The 25,735-nt window shown below is 45.0% G+C and overlaps 6 protein-coding genes across 9 annotated transcripts in view; 4 read left to right on the top strand and 2 right to left on the bottom strand.

Annotated features, from left to right (window-relative positions):
• Positions 1-99: 99 nt before the first annotated feature.
• LOC108057855 (zinc finger protein Paris-like) lies at positions 100-1,393 on the top strand. Its single transcript, XM_070218828.1, has 2 exons — positions 100-236; positions 291-1,393. The coding sequence occupies exons 1-2, from the start codon at positions 229-231 to the stop codon at positions 1,342-1,344; spliced, it is 1,062 nt and encodes a 353-aa protein (XP_070074929.1). The 5' UTR covers positions 100-228; the 3' UTR covers positions 1,345-1,393.
• An 80-nt stretch (positions 1,394-1,473) lies between these two features.
• LOC108057858 (zinc finger protein Paris-like) lies at positions 1,474-2,722 on the top strand. The gene has a single exon (XM_017142310.3). It carries the CDS (start codon positions 1,550-1,552, stop codon positions 2,588-2,590), a length of 1,041 nt encoding a protein of 346 aa, XP_016997799.2. The 5' UTR covers positions 1,474-1,549; the 3' UTR covers positions 2,591-2,722.
• A 55-nt stretch (positions 2,723-2,777) lies between these two features.
• LOC108057857 (zinc finger protein Paris-like) lies at positions 2,778-4,225 on the top strand. The gene is made up of 2 exons (XM_044394887.2): positions 2,778-3,038; positions 3,093-4,225. Exon 2 carries the CDS (start codon positions 3,097-3,099, stop codon positions 4,144-4,146), a length of 1,050 nt encoding a protein of 349 aa, XP_044250822.1. The 5' UTR covers positions 2,778-3,038; positions 3,093-3,096; the 3' UTR covers positions 4,147-4,225.
• Positions 4,226-4,558: 333 nt separating this feature from the next.
• FIG4 (polyphosphoinositide phosphatase FIG4) lies at positions 4,559-7,795 on the top strand. Its single transcript, XM_017142263.3, has 3 exons — positions 4,559-4,719; positions 4,782-6,405; positions 6,824-7,795. Exons 1-3 carry the CDS (start codon positions 4,582-4,584, stop codon positions 7,693-7,695), a joined length of 2,634 nt encoding a protein of 877 aa, XP_016997752.3. The 5' UTR covers positions 4,559-4,581; the 3' UTR covers positions 7,696-7,795.
• Positions 7,796-7,808: 13 nt separating this feature from the next.
• Positions 7,809-18,579, bottom strand: ine (solute carrier family 6 member inebriated). Of its 4 annotated transcripts, none has more exons than XM_017142259.2 (10): positions 18,391-18,579; positions 15,851-16,785; positions 14,895-15,186; positions 12,980-13,158; positions 11,744-11,878; positions 10,301-10,430; positions 10,156-10,248; positions 8,822-9,773; positions 8,581-8,757; positions 7,809-8,157 (listed from the first exon to the last, which is right to left on the bottom strand). In XM_017142259.2, the coding sequence occupies exons 2-10, from the start codon at positions 16,470-16,472 to the stop codon at positions 7,930-7,932; spliced, it is 2,808 nt and encodes a 935-aa protein (XP_016997748.2). In that variant the 5' UTR covers positions 16,473-16,785; positions 18,391-18,579; the 3' UTR covers positions 7,809-7,929. The 4 variants fall into 4 exon arrangements, with proteins under 4 accessions (XP_016997748.2, XP_016997749.2, XP_016997750.2 ...); XM_017142260.2 differs by having other exon boundaries at positions 15,851-16,741; XM_017142261.2 differs by having other exon boundaries at positions 15,851-16,709.
• Positions 18,580-21,335: 2,756 nt separating this feature from the next.
• Positions 21,336-25,735, bottom strand: part of LOC108057764 (fibrillin-like protein dumpy) — a 119,402-nt gene continuing 115,002 nt past the window's right edge. Inside the window, exons 73-75 of the mRNA XM_070215658.1 lie at positions 22,465-25,692; positions 21,641-22,066; positions 21,336-21,578 (exon numbers count right to left, since the gene is read on the bottom strand). Coding sequence (XP_070071759.1) covers positions 21,337-21,578; positions 21,641-22,066; positions 22,465-25,692 — 3,896 coding nt within the window. The 3' untranslated portion in view covers position 21,336. The remainder of the gene's footprint in view (positions 21,579-21,640; positions 22,067-22,464; positions 25,693-25,735) is intronic.

Below are 25,735 nucleotides of genomic sequence, written 5' to 3'. Positions count from 1 at the left end.
AAAATTCAACAGGAACCATTTTGGGTCGTTCCCTTAATTGCTGAAATTTTTTGTTGAATTTTCAACAATTCAGCAATTCAACAGTTTAGGGAATCCCCCTTATGTTTAAAAAATCTGGCGATAGCTGGATAAATTTAAAATATCGATATTCTTCAACAGTTATCTGTGCGTTTACCAGCACTTTGGGTCTCACAGGGTGGCTAGTGCATTTGTGTCTCGGTTGTAAAAATGGATTGGTGAGCATTTTCCTATAATTATTAATTATTGTCACTAAAAATATGTAATTTCAGGAAGGATGCGTGTCGCATTTGCTTGAAGAAATCATGCTACCCGATAAACATATTTGATTCGCCATCATATGGCGTCCTTACGACTGCGGACGTGATTTCCCGATACACTGGCTCCGAAGTTAGGCGAGGAGATTCCTTACCCGAAAACGTATGCTCGATGTGCCTGGCGGAAGCGATTGCCTCTCAAGCAAATCGATCTAAGGAAAGGCAAGTCGGCGAAATATCCGAATTTATTGTTAGAAATGCGGCTCTAGAGGACCCCCCATTAGACGAAGAAGTCTTTGTGATATCCGACTATCCAGTGGATGAGGAGGAAACGGAGGAAGGAGATGGCATATTGTTGGAATCCGAGGCGGAAGTATCGCCTGGTATTGAAGAATTTCAGATAATCGAATTAGAGGAAGAAGTAAAGCGGGAGCCAAACGGAAACGAAGCATACAGTAATATTTGTTCACCCAATTGCCAAGTAAACGAGGAGGATGAAGGGCAAATGGTTCCCTGCTCGTGTCAGACTTCCTTGACATCGGAATTAAGTAGTCTTCAGGAGGATACGGATATGGATGTACTCTATCAGTGTCCCTTTTGCCCAAAGACCTATAAAAAAAGAGGCTTTCTAAAGAAACACGTAGACAATCACCCGCCTATAGTATCAAAAAAGAAATCGGTCAGTCAAAATGTACTCCCATCGCCGATGGTTTCATGGACTTACAATGGAAATGATCCCTTCAAGTGTGCCGATTGCCCGAGGACCTTTAGGCTACAGTCCCATCTTATGAGCCACAGGTGTGTTCACGAAAAGCACAGGTGTTCCGTTTGCCTGAAGACCTTTAAGACACATTCCGAGCTGAGTTTACACATGCAAGATCACGATGGTCCCACGTTTCAATGCTCCATTTGCTCACAGTCCTTCAAATTTGAGAACGATCTGAAGCGACACAAACGCAAACATACGCATGTACACAAGTGCCCCAACTGCCCTAGATCGTTTCAATACGAGCCTGAACTTAAATATCACGTTCGCCGCTGCAAAGCGTGTAATACGGAAATAAACTAAAAAAATGTACAAATAAAATAAATGTAAAAAATATTTTTATTACAAAAAATATCAGCTGTTATCAAACATTTTCAATATTATCGATAAGGCAATGTAAACAAAATGTAAACTAAACAGGGTGTTTAGTGACTCATTGAAACTTGGCAAGTGCGCAGAACAGAAAATCCTTTTTGAATGTCGTCGTGATATTATAATTTCCCGAACTATGGAGAAAATCTGTCGTGTTTGCCTGGGAGGATCGGATAACTTGGTGAACATCTTCGATGGCAGGCGAAAGACCAGGGTTTCCATTGCCGAGATGATTGCCCAGTGTACCGGCTTTGAAGTGAGACGAGGAGATCTATTGCTGGAGACCATATGTGCACCGTGTTTGGAGGACGCCAAGAATGCATTTTCCATCAGACAGACCTGCGAGCGGAGCCACCAGTTCTTCTGCCAAGTCAGGGATGAAGGTATCGAGGAGGCGCTATGCTCGTTTATCGAAGAGGAGGATTGGGAGTTATCGGAGGATGACAATCCTTCGGATACCGAAGATGATGACAAGGAGAATGACAGCAAGAAAGTCTCCTACGAGTGTCGTCAGTGCTCGAAGAAGTACGGGAGCAAAGAAGCCTGGGTTCGCCACATGAGAACCCACTTGGATGGCGAACCCTCCATTGCCTGTGATCACTGCCCCAAGAAGTTTAGACGCAAGGAGCTGCTCAAGAGGCACATGAACACGCACACGGGAGAACGACCATATGGGTGTTCCCATTGCTCCAAGTCCTTTGCCCAGAGTGCCACTCTGCAGTCGCATATCCGAACGCACACTGGCGAACGCCCGTACAAGTGTCCCCAGTGCTCCAAGTGCTTTGTAAAGTCCTCTGATCTCCGGCGACACATTCGCACTCATGAGGACGTACGTCCCCATAAATGTACGGATTGCTCGAAAACTTTTTCTCGGAAGGCACATCTCCAGGATCACATGCGCTGCCACACGGGCGAAAAGCCGTTTCTCTGTTCCCACTGCTCCAAGTCCTTCGCTCACAATGTCGCACTTCAAGCCCACATCCGCACTCATACGGGCGAGCGACCCTACAAGTGTTCCCAGTGCTCGAAGTCCTTCAGGCACAGCACCACGCTCAAGGATCACATGCGAACCCACAGCAGGAAAAAGGAATTCAAGTGCTCGGAGTGCAAGACGTGCTTTACCCAAAAGAAGGGACTCCGCAGACATCTTCTTAGTCATAAGAATTCGGATCAATAACATTTTGATTTCAATTTAAAATCATTTTAAGAACGTATGTTTTAAGAAGTATTTTTTGAATTAGTTTTTTTTTAATTAAGCTGGAAGCTGTTTATTTTTCTATTACACTAAATGTTAGTCTAAAACAACGAATGACTCATATTTTTGTTATAACTATTATTTGAAGATCTTATAATTTGCTTAAATAGTTTAGCATTAAATTTAATTTCAAAATTCGATATTAAATCGATAGAGCATATCGCGATGAGCACAGGGTAGCTAGTGCACTCTGCACATTGTAAACAAACTTCCATGGAAATGTTTTTGTATTTTTATAATACACCAAAGAAATGAGCTTAGTTAAAGATTAGCATTAAAATAACTGGCTAAAACGGAAAAGTTCCTCTAGTTAGTTAAATATCGAGGAGTAAAACGTAGAACAGACCCAGTTCTTAAATTGGAAGATCAGGTACGCATAAAAATTTATGAAAAAGGTTTGGTTATTAATCTTTTTTCTCATAAGGGACATGGAGCAAATCTGTCGTGTCTGCCTGGGAGTTACGGATAACTTGGTGAACATATTTGATGCCCGGCGAAAGACCAGGGTTTCCATTGCCGAGATGATTGCACAATGTACTGGCTACGAAGTTAGACGTGGCGATTCGCTTCCGGAAACTATATGTCCACCGTGTTTGGAGGATGCCAAGAATGCCTTTTCCATAAGACAAACCTGTGAGAGGAGTCACCAGTTCTACTGCCAAGTAAGGGATGAAGGAATCGAGGAGGCACTGTGCACCTTGCTCGAAGAAGAGGAGTGGGAGCTATCAGAAGATGAAGGCAAGTGGAAGGAATATGGTTCCGAAGATGATGATCTAAATGATGAGGAGAAAATCGACAGGACGGAGCTCTCATTTAAATGCCGGGAATGCTCAAAGAGATTCAAACGCAAGGGCACCTGGATAAGGCACATGCGAACCCACGAGGATGGACTATCCTTTCCCTGTCCCTACTGCACGCAGAACTTTAGATATCGGGTCACTCGCAAGGCGCACATGAGAACACACAATTCGGCCAAGCCCTACGAGTGTTCCCACTGCTCCAAGTCCTTTGCCCAGCAGGCCACTCTGCAGTCGCACGAAAGGACTCATACTGGCGAACGTCCGTACAAGTGTTCCCAGTGCTCCAAGACCTTTATTAAATCCTCAGATCTTCAGCGGCACATCCGCACGCACGATGGACAAAGGCCGTACAAGTGCTCCAATTGCTCGAAAACCTTTACCAGGAAATTTCACCTGGAAAACCATCTGCGTTCTCACACTGGCGAACGACCCCACCAGTGTTCCCAGTGCGAAAAGTCCTTTGCCCTGAAGCAGCATCTCAATGAACACCTGCGCACCCACTCAGGAGATCGTCCGTTTCAGTGCTCCCAGTGCTCCAAGTCCTTTGGTCTCAGAAGCACCCTCAGGGAACACTTGTTCGTTCACAGTTCGGAGAAAACATTTAAGTGTTCCCACTGTTCCAGTGCCTTTAAGCAGAGAAGAACACTTGGAAGACATATCCTCCAAGCTCACGGATAAGCATTGCTTTAAGATAGACCAAAGTAATTTAGTATGATTAAGGCCACAGTTGTGTATTCATAAGTATTGAAGTATTATGAAGTTTTGAAAATTATTTTTGATACAAAATATATATTTTTTGTCCCCACTTCTTTCAATTTTATGTGGGATTAAATCTTTTTTTTAAATTCTTTATTAATTTATTCTTAAGAAATATTTGATTTATAAAAAAAAATTTTTTTTATTCAATTAATCGAATACACCTCTTCGCTCTGACGCTATTAATCTATTACTATTTCGCTTCTTCTTAAATTCGTCATTAATTGATTATTAAAAGCTATTTGCTTCTATATAAATAAATAAATATATTTTTTTAAATTAATCGAATCGCTCTCACGCTGTCATCACTAGCCGTAGTTCGCATCTCTATGCAAGCTGATCAGCTGATTTTTGTTTATGTGGAAGCGGCCTCAGGAATTCGAGCAAAACAGAGTCCCGAAAAAGCGAGGAAAAATGAACAATGACACCCCGAATATAGTCTTCAATCCCTTGATAAGCTGCATCCAGAAGGTGGTGCTCTACGAGACTCGAGCGGTGAGAGATCCAGACCAGCAGAGCCTTCCCCCGACTAATTCAGTACTTACTCATCATTTCAGCGCCTCTATTTGGTGGGCAGCAACAATAGGGAGACTCGTTTCCGCCTCCTGACCATTGACCGCTTGGCCCACAACCGGCTGAGCATCGAGGAGAATGCCAACGAGTTCAACAGCCTGGAGATCCGGCGCTTTGTGGCCTCCCTCACCGGTTCGCCCAAGGTAACATCCGCCTACGGAGTCCTGGGATTCGTGCGCTTCCTCGAGGGCTACTACCTGCTGCTGGTGACCAAGCGCAAGTGCTGCGCCCACATCGGTCGCCACCTGGTGTACACCATCAAGGACACGGTGATGGTGCGCGTGAACGAGGTCACCTCGCAGCGACCGCCGCATCCGCACGAGGATCGCTACAAGCGGATGTTCCAGAACATCGATTTGCGCAGCAACTTCTACTTCTCGTACTCCTACGACTTGACGCGTACGCTGCAGTACAATGAGTCTGCCCCCCGCTTCGTGGGCGCCAAGGTGGACCTGGACCGGGATGAACCGCTGCCCGACTGGAATACCCTAACCAACAACGTGGCAAAGGCACACGAGCGCGTGGACTACGCCTTTCGCAGCGATTCCCGCAAGCGCTTCGTTTGGAACGCCTATCTGCTGCAGCCCATGGAGGGCATCATGCTGAAGGACTGGCTCCTGGAGGTCACGCACGGCTTCGTCAGCCAATCCTGCATCAGCATCTTCGGGCGGCATGTCAACGTTTGCCTGGTGGCCCGCCGGAGCTCACGCTTCGCCGGCACACGATTCCTCAAGCGGGGAGCCAACTTTCAAGGCGATGTGGCCAACGAGGTGGAGACGGAGCAGATCGTCAGCGATGGCCAGCGAATGTGTGCCTTCACGCAGATGCGAGGCTCCATACCATCGCACTGGTCGCAGGATATCAGCAAGATGGTGCCCAAGCCGCAGATTCAGCTGGACATTTGCGATCCCTACGCGCAGACCCCGTCGCTTCACTTCGAACGCCTGCTCTTCCACTACGGTGCACCGCTTATTATGCTTAATCTGGTGAAGAAAAGGGAGCGACGCAAGCACGAGTCGATCATCTCCAAGGAGCTGGAGTACAGCATTCGCTATCTAAATCAGTTTTTGCCTCCGCCTTATCGCATGAAGCACATCCACTTCGATATGGCTCGACAGAGTCGCCTGAGCGGCGGCAACGTCATGGAGCAACTGGCCATTCACGCCGAGAGCATTGTCCAGATGACGGGCATGTTCTTCAAGGCGGCGGGCAGTGAGCCGGGCTTGCAGACCGGGATCGTGCGCACCAACTGCGTGGACTGCCTGGATCGCACCAACTCGGCTCAGTTTGCCATTGGCAAGTGTGCCTTGGGTCATCAGCTGGAGCGGCTGGGCTTCGTTAAGTCCGCCAAGCTGGAATTCGACTCGGATTGCGTGACCATGCTGGAGAACTTGTACGAGGAGCATGGCGATACACTTGCTTTGCAGTACGGCGGCTCGCAGCTGGTGCATAGGATCAAGACATACCGGAAGACGGCCCCCTGGGGATCCCAGGGTAGCGATGTGATGCAGACCCTCAGTCGCTATTACAGCAACACGTTTAGCGACACCGAAAAGCAGCACAGCATCAACTTGTTCTTGGGCATATATAAGCCTAGTTTGACGAAGCGTAAGTCTATAGTCACTTGGGAATAGAGCCCTGCATGAATGGATTCAATGAATTATTTTGAATTTTTTCTATTATATGAATGAATTAATTAGAATTTTGAGTTTAATACAATTTAATGAATTTGAATTTTGAGTTAAATAGAATTGAATGAATGAATGGCATGAATTCCGAAATATTTCAAACGAAAATTTCTTTTTTAAGAAGGAAGGGCCATCATTTTGTGATTAGATTTGCATGAATTTTATTTTCTAAGCAGTTAACATTACAATTAATCTATCTATTCAATTCGAAATGAATTAGAAAAACATTAAACAAATCAGAAATTTCATGGCATACTATGATAAAACAAAAATCTAATGATTCACGCAGGACACTACTTAAGAATCAATCAAACTATTAAATCTGTCTTCTCCCGCAGAGGGTCAACCCATCTGGGAACTGCAGACGGACTACGACATGCACAACGCCTTTGTGCCCAGTACGGACAGCAAGCCCCTCACCGACTGGGTGCGCCACAAGGTTCGCGAGTGTCTGCCCCACTCGTGTGCCGACTCCAATAAACTGGTCAAGGAGCTGTTTCGCGTGCACAGCAGCGGCCTGGAAATGATCGATGCCTACTCCAACTACCATCAGTCCTTCAAGTGGACTGATCTCAGCGAGCACATCGCCTTTGAGATCAGCCAGCTGGCACTGCGATATATGCCCACATTCCGCACGAACTACAGCCCATTCCAGCGGCAGATTCAGAACTCGCGAAAGGCCCGCCAGAATCCCTCGATGACGGGACAAAGCTCTACGGGATCGATGAACAGCAACTCATCCAGTTCCAGCGAGGGCGATGACAGCTCCAGCGACGAGGAGTTGAGTGCCAGTTTTGCCGAGAAGGAGGCCAATCAAACGGAGTTGACAGAACCTGCTGCCGCCACGCTGGCCTCCGGTCTGCCCTCGATGGAGGAAATATACGGGTGCACCATCAGTGCGCCTTCCAAGCAAAGCATGGCTGTCTACAAGAAGTACGTCCAGATGGGCAAGCTGTCCAGCGGAGGAGCAAGACCCGCGCAGACAGCCGTTGCGCAGCGCGATCAAGAGCTGGCCAAGATTATGCGGGGCATTACACTGCGTCCGCTCAGTGACTACGGCACTGACTCCTATCTCAGCGTGCGTCCGCCGGTCGTTCCTCGCCAGAGTTTGGTTATCTATGCCGAATACTGCCGCACGAGGAGCACCTTTAACGCCGTGCCCAAGTTGGAGGAATTCGATGTACTATATCAATATGTGCAAAAGCTATAGTGATGGATATTTAATGTCCTCAGATATTATTGTTCTCATAATGTATTATATTAAAGATTATTATGATCAAAGATACTTTTAAATATTCTGTAAAATAAAACGTAAAAAACCCATTTAAATCCAATCGTCTCGTACTACAATTTATTTAAATACTTTAGTTTCTGCTGTTAACTTACAAGAATGATTCGTTAAAAATACTCAGAAATAGCTAATTTTGGAAGAGGTTCCTAAAAGCTATGGGCCACTGGGTCCACCAGCCTCCGCATGAGAGGATGAGGCGTGCATGGCGTTGTATCCAGACTTCTGGCCGTGATGGAGCAGGTGGTGGTTGGTTGGCTTGTACATGGTGGCCATTTCCTGGGCCAGCATGAACTGCTCCTGCTCGGGAAAGTCGTGTTCGCAGTGGTGTTCGCCGCAGATCTTGCACTCGTAGATGTTTGGTCTCAGCGTGTTCCGGATGCGCTGGAAAAGAATCGTTTAATATATTATGTCATTACACAGAAAAAACCCGATATGAAATAGGGTTATTTCTACCTTTTTTCTTAGATATAAAATAGGGTTATTTCTACCTTATTTCATAGATATGTAATTGTGTTAGTTCTACCTTATTTCACAGAAATGAAATAGGGTTATTTCTACCTTATTTCATATCAATAAAAAGCCGATATGATTTGTGTCAAATTTAATATTCAAACATATTAACATGATATTTTATCATATCAGAAAAAGTACCCAATTTAGTATTTTCTTGAGCAAATAATATGAAAAAGATTACTATAATCTTTATTCATATCAAAATGATATGAATAACTTGATCTTTAAAAAATATCAAATTGACCATTACCATTTTTTTTCCTGTGTAGAGATATAACACCTCCAACTTACCTCCCAAAAGGTGTCCCCACTGGAGCGCAGGAAGTTGATCACCGCATAACCGGGTATGCAGATCAGCGAGAAGGAGGCGAACATCCAGCCTATTCCATAGGCCCAATCCGGATAGGTGTAGCGTCCATTGTGGTAGGTGGGCTCATGGTAGTTGATCAGACTCAGCACCCAGATGGCCTTAAAGTCAATTAAACTATTTTATAAGATTTATTCCATACAATAAAGTCTGATAATCACTTACGAAGAGCAGACAAGGTCCCAGGACCAGCCAGCAGGATCTGAGATAAAGCGAAGGCGCCTTCCCCGTCATCTGCTTGACATTCTTCGACAATCTTCCGGTGCCGTAGAACCAGGCAATGGCGATCATTTGACAGAAGGCCAGGAACATGATCGTCACGGAGGCGGCATAATGATCCATCAGCTGGAAGTAGTAGATGCCACCCTGGATGATGTTGGGCATTCCAAAGAGGCACGAGATGACGCAGACGAAGAGGACCACTATTTCATGATAGCCCAGATGCCGCTTGATCCAACGCGGGAATCCGTCCTGAATCGATGTGACCACCACCTCCACGATGGCGAACTGGGAGTTGAGACCCAGGCAGAGGAGCATGAAGAAGAACATGACCGCCCAGAGCTGGGCATACGGCATCTTGGCCATCGCCTGGGGATAAACCACGAAGATCATCCCGGGTCCATCGCCTATCACATCCCTCACATTGGTATTCTGCTCCAGCGCGAGATTGCCCAGCGTGGAGAAGGCAAAGATGCCCACCAGGAGACTGGTGATCATGTTAACCGCACTCACCGCCACCGTGTCCCGCAGGATATTATTATTGTACTTGTTGTAACTGGCAAAGGAGATCATGGATCCGAAGGTGATGCCCAGCGAGTTGAAGTTCTGCGAGGCGGCATTGATCCACACATTGGCGTTCTTCAGCTCCGACCATTTGGGCCGGAAGAAGAAGCGCAGGCCCTCGGCAGCCCCATCCAAGGTCACAGCCCTGACCATCAGGATGATGATCAGTACGAAGGGAAAGGTGGCCGTGAAGTAGCGCACCTTTGCCGACGACTTGATCGACTTCCAGGTGGCAAAGTAGACCATCAGCCAGGCGCAGATCAGGCAGGCGAACAGCTCCCAGCGCATCATGCCAGGATATTCCAGGCCACCACTAATCTGAAGGACCTTGTTTCTGGAAGAGGAGATCAAAGGATCAGAAATCGATGAATATTAAAGAATTTCGATGTTAAAGAATGTTCTTATTAAACTTTAGGGGCTTTGAAATAGGGATGATTTTGGGTATAACTCCCCGGAGTAAAAAGTGGGAGGAAATGTGTTATTTAAAAAGTATACAACAACAATTACAGCATACAGAGAACAGTGGGTTCTGATAAAAATTAATATTGTAAATAAGTATCTATATTAAATATGATATTTCAACTTAGAACAAATAGTTCTTATCTTGTCTTTTGTCGAATTCAAAAGAATTTAAAATATGAGAACTATTTAGCGAAAATAATTAGGTGGGTTCAAAGTGGTTATTTTCATAGGTATTGTAATATATATTTTCTTACTCGAAGAATTCCTCGGAGGGAGTGCGAGATGTGTCTGGAGCACTGGCATTCATCTCCTTGCGCTGCGGCACCCAGCAATCAGGTGTGTTCCATCTGGAAAAACCAATTGATATTAAAAGAATTAAAAGGAATTTCAAGAACCCACCTATTGCTGCAGTCAATCCAGGGCATCTCCGTTTTGAACGATGTGAAGAAATAGTAGATGGAGTAGCCTATGATGACACTATAGTAGGTGGACATGAGGAACGAGACGACCACGCTGGCGAGTCCGGCTCCTGAGGAGGCAGAAGGAAACCTCGGATAAGTAAGATTGGGGTATACATGACCCCAAAATACAAATAGGTTGCAGCCAAATATTATGGCGATACGTGTTGCACTGTTGCATTGAGTTGAGCATACAAAAAATTAGCCTTAATTAGGCCAGATGAAAGTCGGACCGGTTTCGTTTGGAATCGGAATCACATGTCTAGACTGGCACTCATCTGCATAATTGGCCGTGTGTCGGCCACATACGACAATTGGAACGCGAATCTTAGCTAAATAGTTTTACACGTTATTAATATTTATTAGCTTGCTGGCTCTGCCTTTTCAATGGTCGCGTGGGCGTGGTTTGCTTGCAAAATATTGACAGTAATTAAGCGTTTGGCAAAATGCATTGTAAAGTATTATATACATATATTTTTTCCTAGACTCACGGCTGTAATGATTGACGTAGCCTTCAGCCCAGTGGGGGAGGGGGTGAATTTTTCCCGGTTTACCTTCGGGTTTTCACGCCACCTCCACAACAATGACCCAGCTAATTAGCTTCCGCCCGAATGCAAGTGGAGCATCGCACGGGAAGGTTGACCACTACGGATACGGATACCCATAAGCGGTGTAAATCAGAGCGCAAAACAGTGTTCGCCAAGCTAACTAAATATTTTTCTAGCCTTGACCATGGACTTGGCCAAAACAGCGGGCCCGAGCCCTCCATTCTGTTTGTCATGGTGGTTGGGCAAGCCTAGTTTCCCATTGTTTTGACGGGGGGTTTCTAAAGTTCTGAAAAGCGTGACGCCTTTTTACAGGTGACGCAATCGATTCGGAGCTCAAAAAGGGAGTTTTGAACTTGAAAACATTTTTTAAAAAAATGTTAATCAAAGTTAGATTAGTTTGTAGTGTAATAAAACACTTTGATATTATTACTATTATTTTATTATTAAAAGAAGATATGTATTAGAAAATATCTTTATCAATTACGTGTAATACAAAGATAATAAATTTTTAAATAATTGTATTATAATTCACGTTTGTTCACCTGGTCGTATACGTCATAGTTTTCGATAATTATAAAGCATACGCCATTTAATTGTGTAATGAAAATTTTTGATATTTCTATTATTTCAATATTTCTAAAAAAGTTGTATTAGAAAATATCTTTATCAACTACGTGTAATACCAAGAGAATACATTTTTGAATAGTTGTTTTTTTATTCTTATTCTATTGCTATTTAAGTATAATAGTACAACATATTTATATATTCCCTATCTACTAGGTAGTATATAGAAATGTATTTTAAATTTTTAATAATAAAATATCTTCTCAACTCACCTTTGAACAGTGGACACAGTTGACCCAGTGCCCCGATGGGTCCTCTTCCGGTGTACTGGCCCACAGACAGCTCCATGAAGAGCAGCGGAATGCTGCATATGAACAGTATTATGCAATAAGGTACTAGAAAAACACCTGTAAGCAATAGCAAAAAACAGCGAGAAATTTATGTACGTGTAGTCATGGGGGAGAGCAGCTAAGCAAATAATTTAAATTAATTATAAATATTTGACATAAACAAATGCAAATTGCATAAGGCTACTGTCTATCGCTCTACGCGTCATTACCAGGAGGTCGTGTGCCAGTTTCCTTTTGAGCCGGACCAGCTCATTACGATTCCCATACCCATTTCCAAGCCCCATTCCCCTCGAGAAATGAGGAATGTAAATAATGGGGGCCAAGCCAAGCCGAGTCTCCAAGTGCAAATGAAGATGGACGCAGGCCTCCGAGCTCGCGTGATCGAGAAACACCGTCGAAATGATGACAGTGACCGCTCTATTCCATGGAGAACCATGCTCGCTGCTCTCGAGCTTAAACAAATTTTAATTTATGGCTTTTAAACGCTTCAGCGGAAATGCCGCTTAAAGCGCAAAATTGTCAAATGTTTTTAGAGCAACTAAAACAAACAAACTAAAAAAGATGTCGCACGAAATCAAAGTAACTATCTCAATATCAGCCTTATCGCATGTGCTTTTGACGGCACTCTTCTTAGTCACTTGTTGGACTCTCACGAGGGACTTCCGCTAAGCCTTTCCCGGGAAAAGTCGAGTGTTCAGTGGGAATCGTGAAACTGCCTACGACCGACCCCTATATTTAATTCTCAATTGAATCGGAGACCTCTTTTGAGGCACAGATAAGAGTATAAATAGGTTTCGTTTAAGAATAAGTTGGGTAGTTTAACTAATGGAAGTTTCTAATATGATATATATTATTTAAGTATTATGGACGTCAGATTATAAGCAACACAGTATTCTTAACATTCGAATTCATGAGAACTTACTTAAAATACATTTTTTATTTATTTCTATAGATTTTAAATATTATTATGAATTTTTTTTTGGAGAACAATTTATCTTTAATCAAAAACCTCTAGGAATTGGGGGTTTAGAATACGTTTGTGCATATAATACGAAATCTAGCAATTATTTCTGACTTAGCTAAATTATTGGACTTTATCTTATAATAAAAGTATTGTAATTTAAACCATGCTATAACCCCTAGTATTTTCCTACTCACCACCGCCACTTTTGTAACACATGTAGGGAAACCGCCAAACATTTCCCAGTCCCACCGAGTATCCTATGCAGGCCAGGACGAACTGCATCTTGTTGGCCCAGTGCTGCTGGCGCGGCTTCAGGTGGGCAGTCTCGTCGGACATGTCCAAGTAGCTGTCGTCGTCATCGATGCCCAGGGGTCTGAAAAGAAAGGGGTGGGGGAGATTTAAAAATAATCATACATATGTAATGCATAGAGCACACACTAAATTAGTTGATGCGTCAAATGGCTTAATTGCAGTAATCACATGGATCACAAACCCACAAAGTGGGGGCTGGCCACTGGCACTGGCCATTCCATTGGAGGTGCCAACTGGCGGTGCATTGTGCCCGCACAATCTGGAATGGGGATGGGGTTGTCATGTCATGGGTGGCTGCTGAATGGGGTGCAATCGGTTGTGGGTGGAGGTGTCACGAATTAAACAGCGGTTCATGTCTGATTCCCCCATTTAAGTGTTTTGATTAAATCGGGGAAATATTGAAAATATGCAGCTGTGATTATTCGCATGCCGAATAAATCCTTTTCAACACGGTTTATAGTAATTTGCTTTATGGAATTATTCTTATTTCACTTCAAACAATAAAGTATATATCGTTATTACCAAAAAAAAGTTTAATTTAAATTATTATCATTCTTTAAAAATTCTTGGTATATCAAAACTTTTTGGGTGGCACTATATAAGTAAGGTAAGGTAAGGTAAGTATTAAAAAAAAAATAACGATATATTTACTCTCCTTTTGTGGAGTAGTGCTAAGTCTGGTTAACCATTAAATAATCATTCATGTTTAATCAGCGCTTCATCGCTAATGTTCAGGGCAAATAAATCCCACGATCACATCCATATGTACCCAGATATTTATTGATCACCATCAAATGGCCTGATGTTATGCAACTGGAGTTTTTCACAGACAGATTCTTACACTTTGGCCACCCGGTTGAAGCGGAAGAAGGACTGCTCCGAGTGCTTCGAGGACTGGACATCGTAGTCCTGGCGATTTGGCATTTCAAATATATCAGAATCCTTTGGCTTAAGCTCTTGCTACAATCTTAGATATCCTTAGTTTTGCAGGAGTTATTTCTGATGCTTCCTTGGAAATATCACGGTATCCATGTGGCCATCACTGGATGCCAGGGATATTCGGAGCGAGGATACTGGGACGAAACTGGAAACTGGGAACTGAACGGTTTGTGGATCAGCGCGCTACTGATTACAAATCCGGCACTTTTCCGCCGGGTTTCGACCTGAAATCTCGCCGTTTATGGAGCGCACAATGGGGAGTGGTAATTGCTCTGGTCAACACAAACACTACTGTTCGAAATTCGAATCGATCTATTGATCTCGTTAAGGAACGTTGCTTAAAAATAGCTGATGCGCGATCGGCACGTTTCGGGCCCGTTGGCAATCATGTGGACCCCGCGCCCAAAGATGCCACAAGGGTGTTAAAATCCCCTGTTTGCCAAATGCTCAACACTGGCTTTCTATGCTAAGGTGCCAAATGCTGGCCAAATTTGCCACAAATGTTAGATCGTTTTATTGGCGCCCCTTTGTCAGGCTAATGGGCCTAACTATACGCAGAGAAAAAATCGTTGTGATAATTCTGAACTTAATTATATTACTTTTTTATTTTTAAATTTTTTTTGTACAATATTTTAAGATCATATTTTTAGGAACCAAATATTTTTGTAAACTGATTTTCAATTTGGAAGCAAATTTGATGACTATCTAATCTTCAAACCACTTTTTGTAAAGAATTCGCGTTGTAATATTTATTTATTTAAAAAAATATTTTGCTCAGAAAGAGGCTTTTGGATTGCATTTTTTTAACTTTTTATGTAGATTATGTGTGATTAATTAAATTTTTTTGAATTTACTTACGGCGGCGTCTGCGGGTTGACCATGTCGAACAGCTCGTTGGCTGTGGTGGGCACTCGCCGGATGACCAGCTTGCGTCCGTCCGTGGACCCAATGCCAATGGAGGCCAGCGAGCGAACGGAGGTCACATCGGAGTAGATCTGGTTGCCGGTCAGGTCGTGAAACTGATAGGAACTGCCGCTCAGCGAGGCCTGCGGTTGCATATAGAGCGGATTGGGGGCCTGTAATCCGGAAGTGGGCATCGATATGCCTCCGACCAGATTGCCGCTGCTGTCGCTCAGACCCGGAAGGTAACCTGCAGGGGATTTGGGAAAACATTTGCGATTTAATTACAGGTGAAAGATAATCTCTAAGACCTATTTTAATGAGAATATTAGTGATATCACTTATGGAATTGAAGATAACTAAATAAATTGAATTTTTCAACTGTTTTATAATATAAAATCTTGTTATTATCTCTGGAATTTTTATAAGTTTTAATTGCTTCAATTTCTTGAAAATAGATTTACAATTTACAGAACTCTTTTAAAGAGTATAGAAATCATTCATGTAAGTACTTTACAACCGCAAACAGAATTGTTTGCTTTAGTTTTTACTCTAAATCTCTAGGCTTCAAAGTCAGTTATTTATGGGCATTAAAATTGGAACATTGTATAATGTAATAACAATACAATTTGTGGTTTGTTCAACTACCGTTTTTGGTTTGCGGTTTATGGTTCTTACTAAAGGTTTTAGCTTAGGTCTAGTTTTCAAACCCCACTAACTTTCACTACAAAATACTAGGGTACTTAAGAGCTAGACATTTAATTATATGTAGGACAACATTTTCAAATGCCTCTTCAAGTGCATGTAATTAAAAGATTTAGAGGGGTTTCCAAGCAAAGCAATTGAGTGCGACCAATTAGATAAAAGTACTTGGAAACTCAATATGAGGGTGGTGGGAAGTGGAGGTCACCAACCTGAGACCACGGAGCGCATGCTACTGTGGTGGCTGCCTATCCGGGATCGCAGATCCATGCTGAGCGGCGACATGGCCACCGCATCCCCGGCCATGGTGGTGGTGGTGGTGCAGGTCAGGGTGGCGGGAGTGGGTGAGATGGCGGGCACGGGAACGGTAGCAAGACCAGCAACTTGCCCATCGCAATCGTCGATGGTGAAGGTCACCGTGGAGGTGGATTCGGCGGCTATGGGTGGCTGAGTCTGCACCTGGCCCGGCTGCAGTACCTCCGAACTGGGCCGGGATTTGACTGGCGTTGCCTGGCGATGAGGCGGCTGTTTGTGCAGAGCAGCCGCCATGGCCACCAGCGAGGTGGTGGAGCTGGTCTGGCGAAAGGGCAGTGCTCCAGGTCCAGATCCTCCGGAAACCGTTCCCGGTGGAGTTCCCGGCGTGGCCGGAATGATGATGAACTTGTGGGCCCGCGACGAGGATGAGCGGATCAGTCGCGCCTGCTCGTCGCCATCGTAGCAGCTCTCCGCTCCGCTATCCGAAAGTTGGCTGTGCCTCAAGGGCGTTAAGCCGGTGGGCGGGGCACGACTGATCACCACCTGGTCGGGTGTGGTGGCTTCTTTTTTGTCCGCCATCTGGGAGGCGGGAAATTCGTGTTGCTGTTGTCGCTGTGTTGCTATGTTGCTGTGTTGCTAGTTGCTGGTTGCTAGTTGCTGTGTTGCTAGTTGCTGGCTGCTATTTGCTTGTCGCTTTATCATAACATCATTTTGAACGTCGACTGCTGTTGGTTTTCGCACTGGTTCGCTGATGCTGGGGCCGCTTTCATATCTATATCTATCATTTTTAATGTTCGCAATCGCAGATTGCGAGTACTGGTTGACACAATTTTAAATCACATTTAAACCTTGAATTGCACAACGTTGTTATTGTTTGCCGCGTGAGTTTGAGCTTTTAAATCAAAATAAACTAAATCATGTGAAAGCCAGCACGAGTTATCTTTATTTGCTTAAATAGAGGTGATTACTTTCTTGAAAGTGGCGTTTTAAATTAAAAACTAAATAACTTGTTATCCCCTCACCGATTTAGTAATATTTTATTTTATTTTTGTTGTTGTTTGATAAGCAGCTCAGCCAAATGTTATCACTTTCGGCAGAATTCACTTTCCCAACTCATTGCTAAACCATAAAACTTTTTTTTAAGTGCGGAATTTATACGAGCTCTTAATATATGATTTTTTTTCATATTTATTTATATAAATAAACAAGCTGAAGTTTTGTCCCATTTTTATTTTATTTTATCACCGCCACAGATAAACCAGCACGAGCTCTTTGGACACACACAGGTAAATAGCAGCTCGCACTTGACTCCACAGATACAAATTTGTATCTTATCGGCGGCCTGGCCCTAAAAGGTTGCCTCTCCCTCCCTCTAACCGCCTTCTTGAAAAGCATTTCTCGGACTGCTTTCGTTTTGATGGCTACGTATGACAACAAAATGAATTTGAAAGTTTCCGCTTGTGTAAAAAAGAAGAAAAAGACCGCGGCACTACGTCATAGGCATGCGATTTGCTCCAGTGACTTTTCGGTCGCGACCGAGGCTCAAGGGTCACTGAGTTCGCAGAGAATAATTAATAATTACGCATCTTGCCAACCGTATATCATATATCACAGATCAAGTGCCGAAGCACGCTAGGGGGTTTCGTTGTAATATGAAAATCAGCCAGACTCAAGTAGTAAATATGTAAATTTTCTACTAGAGCGCGAGGCACGAATAAAGACCGATTAAACTTAGCTTGAAAACATTCCAACAACGCTGGGTACTATTTACATAACTGTGTAAGCTTCTTAAAATATCATCTCTTGGCTTTTTTTGGGGCTTTCATTCAATTCGTCAACAAAAAAAACCTGATTGATTACCTCTGTCGGCCAATAAATCACTCATGGTGCGATGTTATAACTTAATTGGTTTTACTGCTGGAAGTATTGCTGAGAAAGCGAAATCCTGAGAAATGTTTTGGTAATTGAGGTCTAACAATGGGACACACAGGGAGTGACATCGTATAAGATACTTATACTTTATTGTAAGTCGTAAACCGTGTATACTTTTGAAGCAGCGGCCACATTAAACAGATGTTCTATTCCGGGCACAATTCCCGCCTTGTAGCGGACTGGACTATAAAGTACGAAATTAGCACTCCGACTTGTTAATGAAAGCTGTGCCCATCTAGTGCTAAATTCTCCATTATACAACATTTTTGTTTGCCCAGTTGCTGCCCCAAACAAACAGCCATAAAATGCTGTTTTTATTGATTTACTTTGCTGCACTCAAAGACCAGAAAAAAAAAAACAAAAACTGACACCTTAGCCGAAAGATAATCACACACTTTAATTATGATAATCAGAGCGACAGCGATTGACACTAATAATGGTAATTTCATTCATTTTCATTCACTTTTTCCTGCAGTTTAATTTATTTCTGTGTGGCTCCACTCATTCATTCGCCGAACAATGCCTAATTTCAATCATAATACTCGTAATAACATAATCAACGCACATTAAATTAACCGACAACGGCAATCGGGCGGATCAAGATAACGCCGCGTATACTTGATACTCGGGGTGTTCAACTTTCTGTATTTCCCTGGCAAGAAACACCGCACTTTCGACGACTTAATGGCCCCGGCGTAGTCGCTCTGAATTTTGGATTAGCCGTCGATCCATGGAGGAGGCCCCGAATACCGAATGCCGAGCACTGAATCCAAAAACGTGCCAACACGCGCGCTGTCAAATGTCAACTGATCCAATCCACGTTTGCGAATATCGTTTACACTTGCCTTGCGACTGCTGCGGCACACCACAAACTCGATCCGCTCTCTGCTTCTCTCTCTATATATATGCCCCGCTATATCTCTCCACTCTTCCCATATCTGGCCCGACCACTCTGCCGGAGAGCCGACCCAGTAACATTAGTGGGGCCTACGGGTTAGGCTTGTTCTCGGTCCCGAAATGCTGGAATATTAATTCAGATTATATATGACCACCAAGAAGAAGCTACAATTTTCGCCAAGTATATCAAGTATGCCTGCTTAATCAGTTAAATGGCCAGATTCAAGTCAAGCCCAATTGAAATGCTGCTGGAATATTTAATCATATAAAAAACCAGTGACGATCGCATAAAAGTTTTGATATCAACATTTTATTCGTCAAAAATTTTTATATTAGAACTTTAAAATACAACACATCATATCAAATTGATATGTATTCATATTTCGACAAAAATGTTGACATCAGATGTTGTTAAAAGTGCGTTCGTCACCAGTTTTTTACCTCATTAAGAGGTCTTTTTATTTGATATATATTTCTCCTTGTGTGCTTCGTCACTACGTGTACTGCCGTCGACAGTGATTTAATTATAAAGTGAACCCCCGTCATAAACACAACCAACCTGCATTTGTTTATTTATATTTATTTATTTATTTATTAGTTTACAATAAGCGATTACAATTATTTTCGTTTCTCGTTTTTTCCTTTTAAATACATTTGTTTATAAGTACAATTTAACTATTGTTTTCTTTTTACAATAAGAGTGGCTCTTATTATTTTATCTTTTATATTTGCTGCCAGTGCAAAAAGTTTTGTCTATGTTCAATATAACTCTAGTTAGGATCAGATTTATAAGCGGTTCTTGTGAAGAAAAATAAAAGTTTTTTGTCATTGTGAACGAGGCGGTTGTAAAATTTGTGCACTTTTTTTTTATATTCTATTGGCTATGGAATTAAGAAAATAATTTTATGCCTGGCATGGGTTAGGGTTAGCCTGTGATTTAGTTCGGATTTGAGAGTCAACGTGTAGAAACCTATACACAATAATGCGCTACTAAAAATACCATAGAGTTTGCCTGTGTATTATTTACAAATTCTGTCTCTTTGTGTACGTGTCTGAGTGCGAGTTTATTTTGTATGGTATTTTACTATAAAGAAAATTATCTTTCTTCTTAAAGTAGTGACTATACATTTTGTTTACGTTTAATAATATTAATTTAAAACTTCATTTTTAATAATTTAATTATCCAGGCCCGATCCCGCAGTCCCGCTTTCTTTTATCGCATCAGGAACAGACATGCTCTGTGAAACGGGCGCCGGAAACGGAAATTCGCTGCATAGTTTCCGGCGCGTTGACAGTGGCGCGCTGCTCCCCATGGAGAAGGAAAGGGGGGCGGTAAGGGGGCGCTGGTTCGTTGCCTTTTTAAGTACTCTCTATACTTTTGTCTCTACATATTAGTAAGTTAGTGGAAGTATCTCTTTTGCATTAAAAACAATCACAACAATTTAATATTAATTGACTAAAAAACTACAAAAATAATGGTTAATCATAGTAGAGTGTAGTACAAGTAAGTGGTCGAGGGACAGTGGTCAAAATCAAATCCTCCATTAGTCGTCGTTGCGTTGATTAAAATTAAAACAAACCTAGTATTTCCTATGCAATAGATAAGTATCTTTTGTGCGCTGATGACGCCTCAGTGGCAGTTATAGTTATGTTCCCTCATTTAGCGATTGAGTCGGTGCCTAAATCTGAATGGGATATGTTTCCGAGTCTTATAAGCTGCTTGGAGTTGTCTGTTCTTCTTCGGTGTGTGTGTGTGTTTTGGACTCTTCAGCTTGCCTACAATCCAACTGGGACAATCGTTGACATATTGTCCAGTGGTTATGGGTGATATACGCGGAACAATATCCCATCGATCGGGGCCCAACGATCTATTACGTACTGCTACAGAGTATTAAGGGGTGCATTGTTCGTTCTTGTTGGAAATTAAAGGCAGTTTTCAATTTTAAGGGGCGAGTAGAGTTCATATCTAAATTACAGGAAGTAGTTGTGTGCGTGTGTCTGTGCTATAATACAAAGTGTCGTTGCTACTACCCACACCCTAAATATTTATAGGAAGTCTTTAGTTATACATATATAACAGTATTAATATTGATAACCGACTAATGAAGAAGTTGTCGTTAGAGGACGAGAATTCGTTTGTAGCTGCACTCTCTCTATGTGTGATTACCCTCACGTCTGTTTGGCAGTTTGTGGTCTCTATGTGGCAGCTAAACGTACAAACACTACGCGGAATTCTCATGTTAGTTGAAGGGGAGAATACTAAACGTTAATACAATTAATAAAATTATTTTCTTAAGCTACTAAATTACTTTCGTGCTTTGCTCATGCGATTCTCGCTTCGTCATTTTTGCTTTTTACAATTCAATCTTTTTTCATAGTTTCGTTTTACGGCCAACAGAGCCGACTATACTTTTAGCTCACAACTGTACTTTTGTTTTTCTTTTTTTCTTCGATATGGATAATCATTTGCGCGATTTCATCTGTTTTGCATTTTGCATAAACCTTTTGCACTTGCCTTTCAAATATTCAACTAGTTTTCATTTTCATTCAATTTTCTTACAGTCTAAAGATATAGCTAGGTGTGTTGGTATGTCAGTGTATCGTTACGTTAGATTTAGGAGATGTAGTCCGGCGTTGGCTCGGGCGCAGCGTCAGGATTGGCGAACAGCGGGTTGGGGAACTCCGGCGGATGGGGCAGGGGCGCAATGGTCTTGGGCCTCCTTCTGTAGGCCATCAGCCAGCAGGAAACAGCCACGGCAACGGCCACGAGGGCCAGCAGGGCTGTGATGACCAGGGCAATGATTAGTCCCACCATGGACACGCAAATATCCTCGACTCGCTGAGCAGCCGGTTTGACTAAGAGATAAAATAAATATTAGTTCTGGTTTGGTTTTAATTATCTCCAAAAGACTACTTACTGTTGGCATCGTTGAGGCCTTGACCGCTGCGCTTCTCGAATGTGAGAATGGCATTCGATGAGATGGTGATCTCCTCGCGCAGTTGACCCTCCACACCCGAATTGGTGGCAATGGCGGTTGGGTCGGTGGAATTGTCTGCAATGGAGCGGCGACGTCGTCCGAAGGCATTGTAGCCGCCACAATTGACGGGCTGGCAGCGTCCAAAGCAAACGCGTATGTTGCACTGGAAGCGGATGTTGTCGCTCGACGGGAACTTGAAGGCATTGAAGCTGGCCAGCAGGCTGTTCGTGTCCGGATTGTACTCCCAGTTTCCGAAGATGCTGGTGTCCGTGGCACAGCCATTCTCATCCGTGACCAGATATTCGTTCTGCACATTGTCCTCCATTGTCTTGGCAATGCAAGAGCGGGCGAAGCCTCCATAAATAGCTGGTGGTAAAAGATAGAGATTAGTTTTACATTCTATTATATTTTTGTTTTTTTTTTGGATTAGCCAAACAAAACATAAAATTCCAGGGACCGTAATTAACGGCTGCAATCGCACTTTGAGTGATATTTTTAAGCGAAATAATATCGCTCACAAATAATCATTATTTTTTTATTTTTACAACTCAAAAATAAGGATTATTTCTGAGCAGTATCAGTTAAAAATCAAAAAACCATGATCATTGCGGATTTAAAAACGTTATCTAAATAATAACCAAATGGTGTATTCCATTTGGTTTTCCGCCTATTACTGATTTGTATGTTCAAAAAATCAAAAATAATGATTATTTTCGGTTCCTCTAAAATTCTATTAAATTCTGGTAAATATTTAAGGTACTTACTGGCTGGCTCCACATCCACTTGCAGCTTGAGATTGTCTCCGATCTCGGCCGAATTGATCTCCTCGCCCTCGTTGGTAATGATGCGCATCTGGCAGATGGGCGGCGGTCCTGTGTTGGCAATGGTTCCTGCCGTAGTCAGCATGGATACGTTGAATCCCAGGGTCACATTCTTCTCGCCCGTCTGGTAGACACACTTGATGTTGTAGGCCTGAGCCTTGTAGGTCACCAGCTTGGGATGCTTTTGGATGACCAGTACGAAGCTGGCCACATCCTTAACCGCCTGCATGCCGCAGCTGCCGAAGTGGACGCGGAAGATCTCGGTGCGGGGAACGGTCTCACCGGCCAGGTTGACCACCCGCCGGCACTCCTCGTCCTTGCTGTGGCCCTTCACGTACAGCACGCCATTGAAGCCGGGCTCCGTGATGTGGATCTCCACTTGGACGCCATCGGCCAGGCAGCTGACCACCATATCGGGTCGCGGGAAGTCGGTGCGGAAGTTGGTGTGATTGCAGTGCAGCTCCGGATTGCCCGTGTAGCCAGTGATGCACTGGCACTGGGCCCGGTGATTCACCGCATTGCAGAAGGCATTCACGCCGCACACCTTGGTCAGGCAGGGATCCTCGCAGGTCTTGGTGTCCAGATTGCAGAAGCGGTTATCGGCGCACTGGTCGTTGCTGGTGCACTCGGGCGGCTCCTCCGGTTGGCATTCGCCACGGGGAGTCAGTCGATAGCCCAGCTCAATGGGGCAAGTGCAGCGACCGCGCTCATCGATCACCATGCCGCGCTCCAAAGCGCACACACAGTGACCGGTCTCGTCGATGCGGAAGCCCTGCTCCTCGCGGCACGGCGTGCAGTATTCGTAGATATCCAAGGCGGTTCCCGGTGGGCAGACACACTGCCCATCCACATCGCGCACGAAGCCCTTCTCGATGACGCACAGCGAGCGCTTGTCGCACTGGACGGCTGGGTTACCCGTATAGCCCTCCAGGCACTCACAGATCATGGTCCTCACGGGCAGGGTATCGCGAACACTGCAGAAGGCATTCACGCCGCATGGTTGGGTGGCATTGCAGGGATTCACACACTCGCCGCGCAGGCAGGCCCGCTGACTGGGACAATCGGCATCGCTGATGCAGATGGGCACATGGCGCTCCGACTCGCAGCCATTCCTTCCGGGCACAGTTCCTGGCGGGCAGGCGCACTGCGGACGATGCTGGTACACCTTGCACAGTTCATCCTGGCCACAGATGGCAGTTGTGGTACAGGGATCATTGCATTTACCATTTACGCAGGCCCTATCCGTGGGGCATTCATCATCAGTTCGACATCCCAGGGGGGTACAGGCAATCCTGGCATTTCCTCCATGTCCCGGGATGCACTCGCAGACCGCACGATGCTCGATGGCCAGGCACTGGGCATTCGATCCGCACTGCTCACCCTGGCAGGCGGGGATGCAGAGCTGGTTGCGGCACTTGTGGGTGCCCGGGCAGTCCGAGTTGATGCTGCACTCGATCTTGGCGCACTCGAACTCTGGATTACCCTCGAATCCTTGGCGACATGTGCACACAGGCTTGTGATCCTTGATGCGGCACTCCGCATTCAGGCCGCAGTTGCAGGGATCCCGACAGACGCTGTTCAGACAGGACTTGTCCGCCGGACAGTCCGAGTCCGAGATGCAACCGCCAACATCCTTGATTCCCTGCGTCGGCTTGCAGCCTCCCTTTCCTCTACTCACATAGCCATCGGGGCAGATGCAGAGCATCGTGCGCACTGGGGATGTCGGAGTAACCTCGCAGAGAGCAGGTCGTTGGCAGGGTTCCAGGACAACGCAGGGATCCACGCACTGTTCGTTGATGCAGGCCTGGCGGCCGGGACAATCGGTATCCAGCTGGCAGATGGGCTGCGGCGGTGGACGGCAATCCACATAGGGATTACCCAAAAAGTCGGCGGGACAACGGCAAACGGCTAGATGATTCTGAGCCCGACACTCCGCTCGCGGAGCACAGGGATTGTGGTAGACGCAGGGATTGACGCACTGCTCGTTCTGGCAGGTCTTGTCCGTGGGACAGTCGTTGTTGCTGCTGCAGCCGATGACGCGGCAACGCTCGAAGGGATTACCGCGATAGCCACTCAGGCAGCGGCATTGGGCGCGATTCGATTGCACATAGCACTCGGCATTGGGTCCACAGGGATCGTGGATCAAACATGGGTTAATGCAGTCACCATTGATGCAGGCCTTGCCCGAATCGCACTCGCCATCGACGCGGCAGCCAATGGAGCGACAGGAGGCATAGGGATTGCCCTCGAATCCGTCCTGGCAGCTGCAAACGGCGCGATGTTGGGTCACCTGGCAGACGGCGTTGGTGCCGCAGTTGCAGGGATTGCGGCACTGGGCATGGATGCAGGCCTCCTGATCGGGACAGTCCTGGTCGCTATCGCATCCTGGTTGTCTAGGAGGCACCATCTTCCTGCACGCTCCACTCGCATCCGGCACTTCGTACTCGGCGCACTCGCAGACCATTGTTCTTACGGGAATGCTGTCCAGAACACTGCATCTAGCACTTTGGTGGCAGGGTGAAAGCTCAGTGCAAGGATTCTGGCACTTGTCATCGATGCAGGCCAGCTTGCTGGGACAATCTCCGTCATCCCGGCACACTGGCTCCACATGGCGAGCCTCACAGTAGCCATAGGGATTACCCAAAGGCAATTGATCAGGACAACGGCAGACAGCGCGATGTTGCAGCGCCTGGCAGATGGCATTTTGTGCGCAGGGATTCCTTTGACCACATGGACTCACACACTCGTTGGACACGCAGGCCAGGTTCGAGGCGCAGTCGTAGTCGGAGTGGCATTCCAGGCGCAGGCAGCGCACAAACGGATCTCCTTCCAATCCCACGGGACAGCGGCAATTGGCGCGATGATTGCGTCCGAAGCACTCGGCATTCAGGGCACACGGATCGCTGGCCAGGCAGGGATTGATGCACTCGCGGTTCACACATTGCTTGTCGCCGCTGCACTCCTCGTCCGACTGGCAGCCAATGGGTGCGCATCCAAACTGGGCATTTCCAGAGAATCCTGGCTTGCAGTAGCAAATCGGATGGTGGTTCTTCACCGTGCACTCGGCATTCGGACCGCAGTTGCACGGGCTGGCGCACTGGGTGTTGATGCAGGCCTCGTTCGAGGGGCAGTCGGTGCTGGACTTGCAGCCCACAAGGATCACATCGGAAGCTGGAAGGGATTGAGAGTCAAATGAGTATGGCAATACAAAGAA

Source organism: Drosophila takahashii, chromosome 2L (genome assembly GCF_030179915.1).
Source record: "Drosophila takahashii strain IR98-3 E-12201 chromosome 2L, DtakHiC1v2, whole genome shotgun sequence".
Lineage (NCBI taxonomy): Eukaryota > Metazoa > Arthropoda > Insecta > Diptera > Drosophilidae > Drosophila > Drosophila takahashii.
Note: the sequence above shows the minus strand (reverse complement) of the source record. Positions and strands in the feature narration are given on the sequence as shown.